This window comes from Passer montanus, unplaced genomic scaffold (assembly GCF_014805655.1).
Source record: "Passer montanus isolate IOZ18808 unplaced genomic scaffold, ASM1480565v1 scaffold147, whole genome shotgun sequence".
Taxonomy (NCBI): domain Eukaryota; kingdom Metazoa; phylum Chordata; class Aves; order Passeriformes; family Passeridae; genus Passer; species Passer montanus.
In genome coordinates, this window is record NW_024361718.1 from 490,868 (window position 1) to 504,954 (window position 14,087).

At 44.0% G+C, this 14,087-nt stretch overlaps 1 protein-coding gene across 3 annotated transcripts in view; it reads right to left on the reverse strand.

The window, feature by feature from the left end:
- Positions 1 to 14,087, reverse strand: part of LOC120498374 (sodium- and chloride-dependent GABA transporter 3) — a 94,863-nt gene that overhangs the window by 8,287 nt on the left and 72,489 nt on the right. For all 3 annotated transcript variants that reach the window (XM_039701023.1, XM_039701022.1, XM_039701024.1), the window contains exons 8-10: positions 9,718 to 9,821; positions 3,326 to 3,450; positions 1,525 to 1,637 (exon numbers count right to left, since the gene is read on the reverse strand). In XM_039701023.1, coding sequence (XP_039556957.1) covers positions 1,525 to 1,637; positions 3,326 to 3,450; positions 9,718 to 9,821 — 342 coding nt within the window. The remainder of the gene's footprint in view (positions 1 to 1,524; positions 1,638 to 3,325; positions 3,451 to 9,717; positions 9,822 to 14,087) is intronic.

Sequence of the window (14,087 nt, forward strand, 5' to 3'; positions counted from 1 at the left end):
TCCACCAAATACAAACAGTTGGATTCTCTAATCACAGAATCCACAAGGCTGGAAGAGACCTTAAAGACCACTGAGTCCAACCTGTTCCCTGACGACACCTCAACTAAACCCTGGCACCCAGTGCCACATCCAGGCTTTGTTAAACACACCCAGGGATGGTGACTGCACCACCTCCCCGGGCAGCCATTCCAGAACTTTATCACTCTGTAAAAAACTTTTTCCTGATGTCCAACCTACATTTCCCTTGGCACAGTTTGAGGCTGTGTCCTCTGGTTCTGTCAGTGCTGCCTGGAGAGGGAGCCCAGCCCCAGCTGAGCACAGGCACCTTTCAGGAGCTGTGGAGTGATAAGGTCACCCCTGAGCCTCCTTTTCTCCAGGGTAAACACCCCCAGCTCCCTCAGTCGTTCCTCACAGTGTTTGTGTTCCCAATCCCTCTCCAGCCTCATTGCCCCCTCTGGATGTGCTCAAGTGTCTCATCTTATCTCTAATATTATCCCAGACTGCATTTGTCCTGTAGCAGGTGGATAAATGAAAATTAAACCTTGCAAATGTGGCTTGAATGAGAATTAAATAATGTCCAAACCCTTCATGGGGTCATGTTACTCCAGGCACTTTTGTCAATTTTGCCATGCATCCTCCAACCTGCAAAAGGAGCAGCAGTGTTTGGGGGAAGTTCTCTCCATTTTCCAGAAGAGAGAAGTTCCCCAGAGCTGTGGAGTGCCCAAGCCAGGTACCTCTAACAAAGGAGGGCAGGAACACGTTCAGTATCTTTAAACAAAAAAAGCAAAAGGCCTGAGCTTTTGACTCAGGGCTCTGGAGCAAGGTTTCAAAATAGGCCCCAAATTAATGCCCCAGAATAGACACTGGAATAGTCAAGAGCAGAATCCAGGAACTGCTCACTTAAAAAAAAAAAAAAAAAAAAGACTTTTAAGAACCTGTTAGATCATTAAAAAGAGCAGTTATTAAAACATTAAATTTAAGAATTTAAGGATTGGAAATGTCATGCAGAATAAGCACTGCTGAGCTCTAGAATCATAAGCTTTCTGCACCCAGTCATGCCAAAGGCTGAGCTGAATGCTAAAAATCCCAGGCACTTCACGTTTCTCTCCAAGCAGCTTTTGTAATTTTTGCAGTTACACAGAGACTACGACTTCTGTGCTGCCCCTTTGCTGCAGGGTATGACTACACATTCCTTGCTATGGTATCTTGCAGTAAAAATACACCATAGAAAATTACATTATCCCTATCTGATATTCAGCTTCCAAATTCATTGCCAAGTGCTTTAAGAACAGGCTGGTATTTTATTGAAGCGTGAATTTTAATCAGCCCTGTTGAAGTTCAGACTGATTTCCATGTTAATAATGAAAGCTGGAGTCAGGCTGAACCAGCCTTTGCAGTGAATCATGAAGGAATAGCCAGCATCACAACTAAGATTTAAAATAGCAAAGAATCAAGTTAGGGTTCAGTCTTGATTTCCACCTGTTGGGAGACTAAAAGATCATTGCAATGGGGTTTGTTTCATACCTGACTGTCCAAGCCCAGGAAGATGAGCATCATGAAGAACAGAGCTGCCCACAGAGGAGACAGAGGCATCATGGTGACAGCTTTAGGGTAAGCAATGAATGCAAGCCCTGGTCCTGGAAAGGAGTAAAGAAATGAAAAGTTTATACTTGTGTGGGAGATTGAGATGGAGTTCAGCTCCTCCAGAGCAGCCTGAGATGTGGGAGTACAGCATTGCTGACACTAAAAGTGTGGCTCTGGCTGAGCAGGGCTCTCAGCATCACTTTTCAGACTGTTTTATCTGGACACAGCCATTTTGTCACTTCTCCTCTTCCTGCTCCCTTCCCCATCCCCTGTGCAAGCTGAGAGAGTGAACAGCAGTGAGGATGCCCAGCTGCTGCTCAGGGTCAGCCCACCACAACCTGAGCCTTCTGCAGATAAGAGGAACTAAACCCAAGACTGAACTCCTTGACAAACTCTACATCTCTCACAGTCTAAACAACTGGTGATGAGGCTTATCAGAAATGGCACAACCCTGCCTGCATCCTGGCCAAAGGATGCTCAGCTTCTCTTCAGACATCCCAGTGCTTTCTGTTCCCCTTTTTTGTGTGGATGTGCAGCTCTACAGACATCCCTGAATAAATCATAGCGTGTGCTCCTGTGATTGCCTTATGTAACTTAGGAACATATCCTGGAGTCTTTATTTAGGAATATATCTTCATTTCTCTCCTAACCTGGTGCAAGGCAAAGGTTGTTTCCCATCCTGCTTTCTGTTTTGTGGTGCTGCTGCAGTGTGACATGGGCTACATATTTAGAGAAATCTCCAAAATAGAACATTTTTGTAACAACACTAATTACTTCTCAGAGCTGCTAAGATACCTTCTCACCTTGCTCATGTTTTTCTGTTTTTCATGTTGTTTTTTTTTATTCATCAGCTGCATTTTATGAAGCCAGCCAGCTTTCAATGCAGGGGCACAAAAGCCCTCTCCCAGCCACTAAAGGAGAACTCTGCTCCTGCTGCAGTAACTTCAGTGCAGATCTGTCACACTCTGCTGCTTCTTCGTTTAAAGCAGCATTTATAAGCTCCTATAATGAAGTGCAAGCCAGTTGTATGGAATTTAGGAAAAGATAAATATTTTCCATGAGATCATCAGTGAAACCCTGCTTGTTTTGCAGTTTTTCTGGGATTAACTCCATGACAGTAATTCTTCCTCCTCAACAGCTCAGCATTACATTGTTTTGGGGTGGTTTTTTTGGGGTTTTTTTGGGGGGGTGTGCAGCTTCCTGTTCTTTTTCTTCTGCTTGTGGATGTTACAGCCACAAAGGTGTGGAGTAACTTCCACTGGCTTCCCAGCTCCAAAGGTGGTTGTGGATGGTTAATTTTTCATAAATCAGGGCCTGTGTCCCAGTCTTATTTCTCACTTTAACAGCTGCAGCTTTTCTTCTTTAATATCCTTTTAATATTTTTTTTTTCCAGAAGGAATAAATATTTGTGGATTTCAGTCAGTCTCATTGAAAGAAGGTGGAATGCAGATGAGGATTAACACTCACAACTGAGTTTAGCTCTGCTAAACAACATTCTGGATGCTCAGCTGGAGTAAGTTTGTGTAACAGGGACCCCTTGAATTCATGAATTTGATTCTGTGTACAGCAACATTCATCTTTTTCCCACACAAATGTATGGCCACAAAAATAGTTCAGAACTCTTCCTGCAGCAGTTATTCCATTGAGTCATCTCATCCTCAGGCCATGGCACAGACTGTGAACTCTGGCCTCACCCTCTGGGCATTTCTTGTTAACTCAGAAATCTGCTTTTGGAACTCACCTGATTCTGCAACTTCTGCAATGGGCACGCCTTGTTCATAAGCCATAAATCCAAGAACTGAAAAGATAGCAAAACCAGCAACAAAGCTTGTGCCACTGTTCAAGCAGCAGAGCATGATGCAGTCTCTGAAAATATAAATAAAAAACACTGCAGTTGATCTCCAGAGCTGGGGTTTCTTCCATCCGCTGAGCCAGAGGACTGACAGAACCCTGGGCTGCAGGAATGGAAAGCAAGTTGTTCATTAACAGTGAGGTCCCAACTCAGATTATTCCTGAGAGCAACCAGGAATTAGCAGGTGCAGGAGGACACCACCAGAATATCCTTGCTTGTGTTTTAACTGCTGGAGTTGACTTATTGCAAGTCACTTACTGTTTTCCAGTAAAATCTTTAAAAAACATGTAAAACTATGTCAAACATGTAATAATTGTTAAAAACAATTTCTCCATAATAATTACACTAATAGATTCCAGAGCGTGTGAACTCATTAATAAACTATAAAATGGTAATGTTTGTTTGCTGGGAAAAAAACACCCTGTGGTCAGGGATAGCTCATTCTATCCTTGTTAAAAAACATTGGCAAAATATATGCATGCAAAATACAGCTGCAGTTTGGTTTCTAGACGTATTTAAGAGGCTGTGGGAATGAAAAGCACTGCACATTAGCTGGAAGCGTGTGCATGCCTAAAAAGGTGTCTAAAAAGAGGCAAAGGCAGTGCAGGGACAGAGACGTCTCAGAAGAACACATCCCACACTTCAAACCATGACAAGGACAAGGCCAAGGTGAAGGAGGATTTCTTTGCCCAGGCTGGAAACGTCACAAGAGTAAATCACTTTAAAGAAAAGGAAGATCCTCTTGCAGAAGGGTGTGATTTCCCCCAGAGGCCAGGGAAATATTGCTGTCCCTGCTGCTCTGACAGCTCTCCAGGCGTGACAGATGATTGATGCTGACAGTCACTCCTTGGAGACTGTTTGCAGAGACAGCTGTGTGCTCAAGAAAGTAACAATCTAACCTGGATGTCTGAGGTAAATGAGGGTTCTAACCCACCAAAACACAAGGCAAGCCTGGAGCTGAGTCAAGCCCATCCTTCAATCTGCTTTATCCCCCTCCCACTGCAGCTCTGAAGCAAAGTTTTGTGCAAGTTATCAATAAGGAGAAAGGACCCTGTAAAACCCAGCAGATTCCTAATTCACAGCTTCAATAATTCAGTAAAGGATCATATCTTTGTCACAGATTTGCTGTTGAGAATCAGAGACAATTCCTACTTCAAAGTCCTGGCAATTATTCCCTCCAAATTTCTCTGCTGATGTCCCTGCTTTGCTGTTTGTCTCATTTAGTATTTTTATCCTGCAACATCTCATCAGTTTTTGGAGCTCAAAGTGAGGTGAGCAGTTCCAGCATCTTGTTCCTTCTCTGAAGAGCCCTGCAGTGTTTCCCAGATCTGCCCAAAGCTCTTCTGGGACTCACCTGGGACTCACCTGAGCACCAGGCACACACATTTCCCTGGCAGGGAGCACCTGGACATTCCTGAGCTGCAAAGCCAAGGACCAGCTCAGCCTCTGGGCCATGGGAGGCTTTGGCTCCCTCTCATCACCTCAGCTACACTTAATTTTAACTATTATTTTTGGAAGGTTTTATGTTTTCACAACAATTTCAGAGTAAAAGTAATCTCTGTGGATAACACCTACAAATTGCAAAAATGTGCCCAGCAATGAGAAAAAAATGAATATTCCCATTTGTACTGGAGACTCAGACATGGACAAGTGCGGCGATGTTCACACTTCTTTCATGTCAGGACTCTCTCTAACACTGTTCATTTGCAGTGAAATACTTGCTGAAAATACAATTCTAAACTTTATCCATTTGCTTTCCATATGAAATTCTCCCCTAGTTATGCCCAGCCAGGCCAGTTCTACACTTTGGATGTTTTAAAGCAAAACAGCAATCCAAAATAAAGGACTGAGGAGCACAGAGGCCGTTGTGCTTAGCAAAGATACAAAAAAAATGAAAAATCAGCCCCTTCATGACCTTCTCAGTGAAATTCAGTTCTGAAGAGCTCTGGAGGGACTCTCACCCCACCTCTCTCACCTCAGGAACTGGTGAGTTCAACACCGAGAAATTGAAACTGAGTGTGATGAAACCTTGTTGATAAGAGAGGCCAGAAAGATAAATTCTATAATCCTCTGGGGGAAAAAGAGAGCTCCTGCTCTGGGGGGATGCAGCCAGATGATGACCCCACCGGGCATGGGCTGTTTTCTTCAGATAAGATTTGGTTTAGATAATTCCCTGCTTCAAATGCTGTCTGAACAAGGTATTTCCTTCTGAGGAATGCTGTGGCACAGGGTATTTGAGAGCTGCTGGTTCCTGAGTGGGAGATAAAGGCTGAAGCCCCTGGCAGTGATGCCTCAGGTTTTAGCTTTTATGCAGCATCCCAGGTGAGTGGGGGGGAAACTGGAATGCCATGGGAGGACATCGTTGTTGGAGTGACACCCTGAGACTCTTCCCCACAGTCCTGTAGTTTCTTCTGATTCTGTATGTTAATGACCTCAGTGACATCATCCCTGTTCTCCTCCCCAGTTCTGGGAAGTTCGCTGCTTCTGATTTCCCCATTGCCTTACCTTTGTACACTCCTCCCCTGTACCCCTGTTGGATGTTTCCCCCCAACCTCACCTTCATTACACCTCAGGCTGTGACACCCCATCCACTCCAGACTGTTTATAACCCCTGGATCCTGCCCTGTTTGAGGCCCTTCTGTCTCTGAATCCTTTCAGTGTGTTTGTTATTAAACTGCCATTGGAAATTCATCCAAAGAGTCTCTCCTGCCTTTCTCTGTTGGCCTGTATTTATCAGCTGGCTGTGTAAGTGTCTGGTGCCTGCCTGAGCTATCCACCTTCTCCAGAGAAAGGCCCTCTTGGGAGGGTGGCTGTCTCAGCATCATCTGCTGTGTGGTTACACTTTTATATTTCCAGATTCTGTGCTGCTTTAGTGTGTGGGTCTGAGCTTCACATCAGGGGATGGTGAGCTCTGTGCACAGAGCAGGGAGACAAAACAATTCCTGCTCCAGCTGGGCACCAAGGACAAATGATCCAAATCTCAGCCCCAAGAGCACAAACCCCGTGGGCTGCAGAGAGAAAAACAAGCAGGATGGGACTGCAGGGGCTGCAGCTGGAACTGGACACTGAACTGCAATGTGCACATGGAGCAGAGCTGAGCCCAGGGAGAGACCCCGGCAGCGCTCGTGCATTTTGGGACCATTTGGGTTCATCCTGGGGGCAGCCCTGGCTGGGCTCTTGTGCTGCCCAAGGGGCATCCATGGAGGAGATCCTTCTAATAAATCCCTGCTTCATTCTGTGACTCCATCCAGCCTCTGTTCCAGGGCAGCCTTCTCAAGGCATCAACCCCTTAAAGTGGGGCAGAGCCCAGCTGGACAATCCCACAGAACAAGAGCATCCCAGGGATCTCCTGTCTCAGGAAACTCTGGCAAACCACAGCACCGTGGTACAAATTACCTGCAGGATAAGTACACATTTCTCCTAGGAAATGGGAAAAAGGGGATTTTCAACCCCCACAGCCAGTGAGGTTCCTGTTCATTTCAGATAACACCACCCCAGCTGAATGGCTTCATCCCAGGGAGGCAGTCACAGACTGAACACAGCTCCTCTGGGGAGCCTCATAAAAATATAACCTCCAGTTTTCCTTCCCTTGCCTTTGTAGGAGTTCTACCAACCCCTCAGTTCCTGGTTTTTATCCCACAGGCAGAAGTACCCTGTAGTTCAGGTATTTTTTTCTGCTATGGGAAGAAAAACCAGAAGGGGGATCTGAATCCATTGATTGTGAAACCAATGAGTTTTAAAACAAAAATGCTCAGGAGCCATGGGAAGGGCAACATGAATTTCTCATGTGCACCCTTGGCAGGAGGACATCAGAGCCTGACTGAAGCCCAGACTGATTTCAAGTGAAAGGAAAACTTCAAATTTTTATGAAATCTTCACATTCTTCCAAACTAAACTCCTGCCAATCACCTGAATAATTCAAGATGTGCATCACTTCTCCTCTTCCTGCCAGACAGGCAGGACATTTCTGCAAATTCATCCTGCCTTCCTTAAGGAGCCTCTCTGAGCCCACAGAGCCCCTGGCATCCCTCCAGTCCCTTCCTTGATTTTATGGATTCCTCAAGACCCAGTTGAGAAATTCCCATCTCTCTTTTCCTCCTGCACTAGAAACTTGACAAAGGACAAATCTTCAGGTCTTAAAAGTTTTGTCCATGTGTGTAATCACTCCTTTATCTCCTGTTCCCTGCAGTAACAGGGAAACTGACCCTGGACTTGTACCTGGGAATGGATTTGGGATTCTGAGCTGGATAAAAGTCAGAGGAAATATCAGTACACCTGTCTGTGATCCCTGTGGGGAAACACTGTCAGGGTTTCACCTTCTCACAGGAATCACTTGGGATCCAAACTCTGGGGCATCCAGGGAGGAGCAGTTTTTATGTTTTTCAATGAAAGATATGTAAGGATGGTAAAAATTTATTTCCCATTCAAAGACATGAAGTGACTTTTGCAATCCATTTACTACATTAATGAATTAAATTAGGTTTAAATCTTTAAATTCTTTAAATTAAAAGCTTTAAATTCACAAGGCCCATGTGCAGTTCTGACTTTCCCATTTCCCACTGAAATACCTCTTGCCATTATTTTCTTCTGCAATTTTCCCTTAGAAAAGGGAAGTAAATGGAGTAAAAAAGAGCAGAAAACATTGATGTTACAATCAGACTGTGGGATTTTCAGGAGCAAAAAACCTCAGCTTGATTTTATTAATTTAAAGTGCTGGTTAGAATACAAAATTGTGGTTCTCACATCAGAGTTATGTTTATGTCTTGCTCTGCCCAGCTTGGGCACGTTCTGCTCTTCCCTGCTGTCCTACCCCCTCCCTCAGACTCGTTAAAATCACATATCAGGACACATTAACATCTATTTCCCAGCTGGGAAATTTGGGAAATGTTTTGTGAGGGGAATTGTGGAGCTTGGATGGAGTAAAAGGTGTTTGGCTGCAGCATCCTGCTCTGGAGCTTCAGAGCAGAGTTTTTACCAGCTGAGCCCCAGGGTCAGGGGGAAGGAAGGAAAATTCTTAAATACAAATTCCTGCTTTTTGTAAAAAAAAGAAAAAGAAACCTCAGGAAAAGCCTTTTGAGAGGGGAATTGTGGAGCTTGGATGTTTGACTGCTGTAAAACACTGTAAAAGGTGTTTGACTGCAGCATCCTGCTCTGGAGCTTCAGAGCAGAGTTTTTACCAGCTGAGCCCCAGGGTCAGGGGGAAGGAAGGAAAATTCTTAAATACAAATTCCTGCTTTTTGTAAAAAAAAGAAAAAGAAACCTCAGGAAAAGCATTCCTGCACTCCTTGAGGCACTGACAGTTTCTAGCTGGGATACAGCTGGAAAGCATATAAATAAAACTGAGTAAGAGAGGAGAGGAGTGGTGCTTTTGCTAAAGCTTGTGCTAATTAGGGAAAAGGTTCATTAGCAGCAGCTCTAGAGGTTGTAGAGGACTCACACCACCTTCTGCAGCAAAACATTTTGTCTTGCTAAGACATGGAAAGAAGGAGCATTTCCTAAAACTGCCCCCTGAGGTCTCCAAGTAAAACTGTAATTTAGAATTTGAGTAAATTTGGGGGGTTGGGGGTGGTTTGTTTAGGATGTGTGTTATTTCCTTTACAGAAAAATGAAATACTAATTCTCAGTCTGGAGATCTTAATGGAGTCACTACAACCAAACTGTCTTTGTAGGAATTTCAGGAGAACTAATTCAATAACCATGAGTTCCAGAAGAAAAGATTAGTGCTCATATTGCTGCCCATGCCAGTAACATGGAACAGGGATTTTGTGCAAATCAGTCCTTTGGGCATTGACTCAGGAGAGATGAAAACCTCCTGAAGTCATTGACAATTCCCTCATTGGGAATACAGAGATAAGCCATGAAATGCTCCCCATTCCCTCTGGGTTAGGGACTGCAAACTTCCCAAAAAATGGGGAAAAGTGGCAGTCAGAGCATAGACCAAACTGAGGTGATTTTTAAAGACAATTTCTGGTAGTACTTTTCAAAAAAACAGCTAAAGTAATGCATACACATTCAATGATACCTGTCTGAAATCCTGCATTTTTACATGAAATTTCCATCTCTGTGTGTGCTGAGGGGTTGTGGAAGGCTCAGGTTTGACCAAAAGGAATGAAAACACCAAATTCTGGATCAGAATTCCTCTGGAGCAGTTCCAAGAAACATTACAGATCTCTGTCCTACAAAACCACGTGTGTGTGCTTATGGTTATCCATGGAAAAAGGGGATGGGAAGTGATTCCAAATGTCACCCCAAGAGCAGAATTCCAGCCTGGAGGGCGTTACCTGTAGCAGTTGTTGTTGTAGTTGTTGTAACTCCCCAGGGCTGTCAGGCACCCCAAGCAGATGGCGTAGGAGAAAAAGATCTGTGTGCCAGCATCCACCCACACCTGGAGACAGAGAGCAGGGAGAGCTTCAGAGAGCAGCCAGGAGACATCACCCTCCTGCCAAATACGGGCTGCAAACCTGCACAGATGGCTCTGCGGGTTAGGAGGGTCTGGCAAAGCTTTTACAAATCATAACCTTAAAAAAAATCATGTGCTGAGAGGGAAATTCCCCTCCCCATCCCAGCTGGTCTTTACAGGCTCAGCCTAAAGTGAGACAGAATTCCTAGAATGAAAAGGGAGACAGAATTTCTATTTCTAGAATGGAAAGAGAGACAGAATTCCTAGAGAAGAACCTCACCTATTGCATTCATTAATTGCTTTTAGACAGTTTTAGTAATTGCAGCCTAAATAGAATCACCTGCATTTATCTCACTCCCGTTGGACAGTTATTTATTCAAATTTAAAAATATGGTGTGGATAAATGCTCTAAAGACAAAATGTGCTATTCATAGATAATACATAAATTAAGCTGGGGAAAGAAGGGATAACTTATCCAGGGAAAGGATATTTTCAGCAAAATTTAATGGATCCAACAGGCACAAAGTTACAGTTCTGGTCACTGTACAATCAACAAATAAAAGTCCTGTAGAGCTTAATGAGTCAGTAGCTTTGTAATGCCATTTTGGGAACATTTGTATCCTGAAGTGATGCAAACAATTTTAAATCAGAGAAAAGGAAGCGTGAGTTGACACAGTGAGATTCTTCTCCTCAGAGCAGCCTCAGAACAATAATGAGCAGGTTCATTTTACTTTAAAAGTATTGCAACAAAGCCATTTATTTCACTTGACCACTGGAGCTGAAGGTACCCTTTGAAGTCCTGGATATGGAGATATGGAGAACCCAAACCCACAGAGCTGCCATCCAATAAAATCCTGTTCCTATTTTCCTGGGATAAATTATCTCTTTAAGTCTTTTGTTAAAGCAGAACAACCAAAACACCAAACCCTGGGTGATGATCAGAGGCAGTGGCTGTGCAGCCATTCCCTGCTGAAATTGGAGCCAGGGAAGAGGGAGCACAGCAATGATTTCAGTACTAATAACAGCCATCAAATCCTCCTAAACACACAAAGGGGATGTGTTTGTTTTACAGCTGATCAAGTGAGACCTTGCTCTCTGGAGCTGTTGAGTGTTTCTGTTTAGAAATAACATTAAGATCACATTTGATTTACATCAGAGGCTTAAAGGGTTTCGTTGCTGTCACCCTGAATAAGACACAGCTGGTTACATCCCAGAGCTTCACCAGGAAAAGCTGCACACAGAGAGGCTTTTGACAGACAGGCTCTTTAACAAGACTGGAAGCTCCCAAAAAGCTGTGAGGAGCATGGGTCAGCTGAAAATGCTCCTGAAAATGTCTGCTGGGGCCCAGACAAAAGCTGGGAAACTGGATCAGCACAGGGATCCTTCCCTTCCCTCCCTGCCCTCCCACAGCTGCAGGGCAGGGCACTGGGAGGAGCAGCAGCCCTTGTGCTGGCACAGCCCCACAGGGGTCATTGTCCCTGCTGGACCTGGGGCCAAAGCAGAGCTGTGCTGGAAGGGAGCAGCTCCAGAGCTGCTGGGGCACAGGAGCAGAGAGCACGTCCCTCTGGACCCCCTGTGCCAGACAGAACAGCAGATCAAACTCTGGCATCGCTCTCTGAGCATCACTCATCACAAGGGATGCTGTGTCCTTCTAAGGAAACAAAGAATGTCACATCCCACAGAGAGTCAGCCTAAAAAGTGGCAAACGCTCTGAGAAACCTCTTCTGCAAGGAAACAGTCACATATTCTCAAAAACTGGAATCAGACTGAAGAGAGGTTTTGTTGCACTCTATGACATCAGTCTAGAAATTACCTCAGAACTTAGGGCTGATGTTTAAATAGGAATAGAGAAGAAATTTTATTTGCTGAATGGAATAATACAATCTGTATAGCTTCTTTTGGGTGGTATGCTCAGAGAACAAGTGACATTTAATCCATTCAGGTTTCTAAAATGGCAAGAAGTGATCAGCAAAGTGGCAAAGAGGAGCATAAATTTAGAAACCACAGGTAAATTTTCTGTGGCTGAAAAACCCAAGAGCAGGAGTAACCCTGGTGTAAACTGCCAGATACACCAACACTTTCAAGCCCTGAAGGTGACATTTCAGATCAGTTCTCCACCTCCTTCCCCAGCAGCCAGGGGCCATCTGACATTTAGCCTCAGACTGCAGCGCTCAGTTCATGGCAGGAGGAGTTGGGGAGGTCTCAAATTGTTCATTAGTCTGATTGTTCATTAGTCTGTGTCACCCCAGTCTGCTCATTCCCAAAGGACACCTCAGGGGAAGTTTTTGTCATTCCAGCTTGATGGGCTCTTGTAGACACCAATCCCAAATCCAGGTGCCATCCAGGTGCCACCCACCCGGCTCATGGTCACAAAACTGTTTTGGGATATTTCTGGGAGTGCTGAGTCTGCCTTAAATCAGAAGTTGTTCCCCTTTCCATGCAGAGCAATGGCATTCTGAAGGGCAGGGACACAGAGGAGGAGCTGGGACCAGAGAGGCAGCAGCTGGGACCAAAGAGGACATTTGTCTGAAAGGTGACACAGCTCTGTACTCCTCTGCCATGAGGAAAGGACCTGAGAACACCAGAGAACACCCTGTGGGTGCTTCATGAACTTTGGGCCCTGAATACCCTTAGGTCAGTGATAATAAATTCAATTTAGCACTCACAAACTTGGGATTGGAACTGTTTTCTAGTTTCTATCAGCTCCTACCTTAAAGAATGGAAATAGACTTTTTTAGCTTTATTCATCTCATATTAAAAGTTTCCATGCTGAAACAAGACTAAAATTAAAGCTCAAAAACTTTGATAACTAACCCTAATATTTGAAAAATCTCAACTTCAAAGGACAGAACCTTACAAAACAATAAACAGGAGCATTTTCTACTAAAAATGGAAAGTGCTGCTCTGCAACATCCAGCTCTCAAGTCTGGCAACGCCTCCTTTTAAGTCTGTCGGGGTAACCTCAATTTGGCCTTCTTGTGGCAGCTCTAGGACACAATCTCCATTTCCATGGGTGTTTTCTCTGCCCAGGGAGATGAATTGAGCTGGCCAAACACAGGATGCTGCTGTCTGGAGGATGCCCTGCCTCCTTTGTAGCTCATGCAATGAAAGCAGGATAAGGAAGAAAGAAGGGGGATGTGCTGTAGTGCAGACAACAGAGCCCTGCTCTGGGGAATTAGGATCTTTTCATGTCCCTGCCATAAAGATTCTATGGGATGTTATGTCCATAAATCACTTCAAGCAACCTTTTCTCACATGCTCCTTGACTTGGCTGTCCCCCAATGGGTGTCCAAAGCAAAGGAGAAAGTTACTGCTGCAGATAAAGTGAATTAAAGTCACTTTTTGAACAACTAAAAAACCCCACAGTTCAACAAACCAACTTCAAATGAAAAATCCCCAGAAGAGTGACAGCCCCTCGTTGTAGTCCCAGTATAAATGTCTTTCTGTCAGTAAGATGGGGTCATGCCACAACACTGAAAATAAAATAAATGAGGTGTCTGAAGCACACAGCCAGTACAGAAATAAGTCACTTTGCAAGGCTGAGCCAGTTTTTTTTGTGATGATGAAGCCTTGTACAGTGAATTTAGAAGGCCAAGCAAGGGCTGAGAGGGATAAAACAAAATATTGCATAACTGTCCTGAGAAGAGTTCAGTGCCTGAGCAAAGCAGAGACTTCAGGGACAACCTGGGATGTGTTGATGCTGATTATTTCCATCAGGTATGGAATAAAAAGCAATTCATGGAATTGTTGTTTCTTTTTGGAAAAAAAACCCAAAAATCATGGAATAAAAAGCAATTCCTTTAGGTGGAATAAAAAAAACAATTAATGAAATTGTTGTTTCTTTTGGAAAAAAACAAAATCATGGAATAAAAACCAATTCCTTCAGGTGCTCACCTGAAGGAATATCTCAGATTCCAGGGGTTTCTCTAACTTTGTACTTTCCCTTTGCTTTCTGTGTTCTCTGGATATATTTTGAACAGTGAGGATGTTATAAAGTCTTTCTGTGCTTGCAGGAAGCATCTCCCAGGACACTCTGACTTTAATGGGCATTTCCTCCATGACAAACAGCTGAATAACTCAACAATTTTTTGTAGTTGTGTAAAAAAAAAATTCAGTGCCTGAGCAAAGCAGAGACTTCAGGGACAACCTGGGATGTGTTGATGCTGATTATTTCCATCAGGTATGGAATTAAAAGCAATTCATGGAATTGTTGTTTCCCAAAAATCATGGAACAAAAAGCAATTCCTTTAG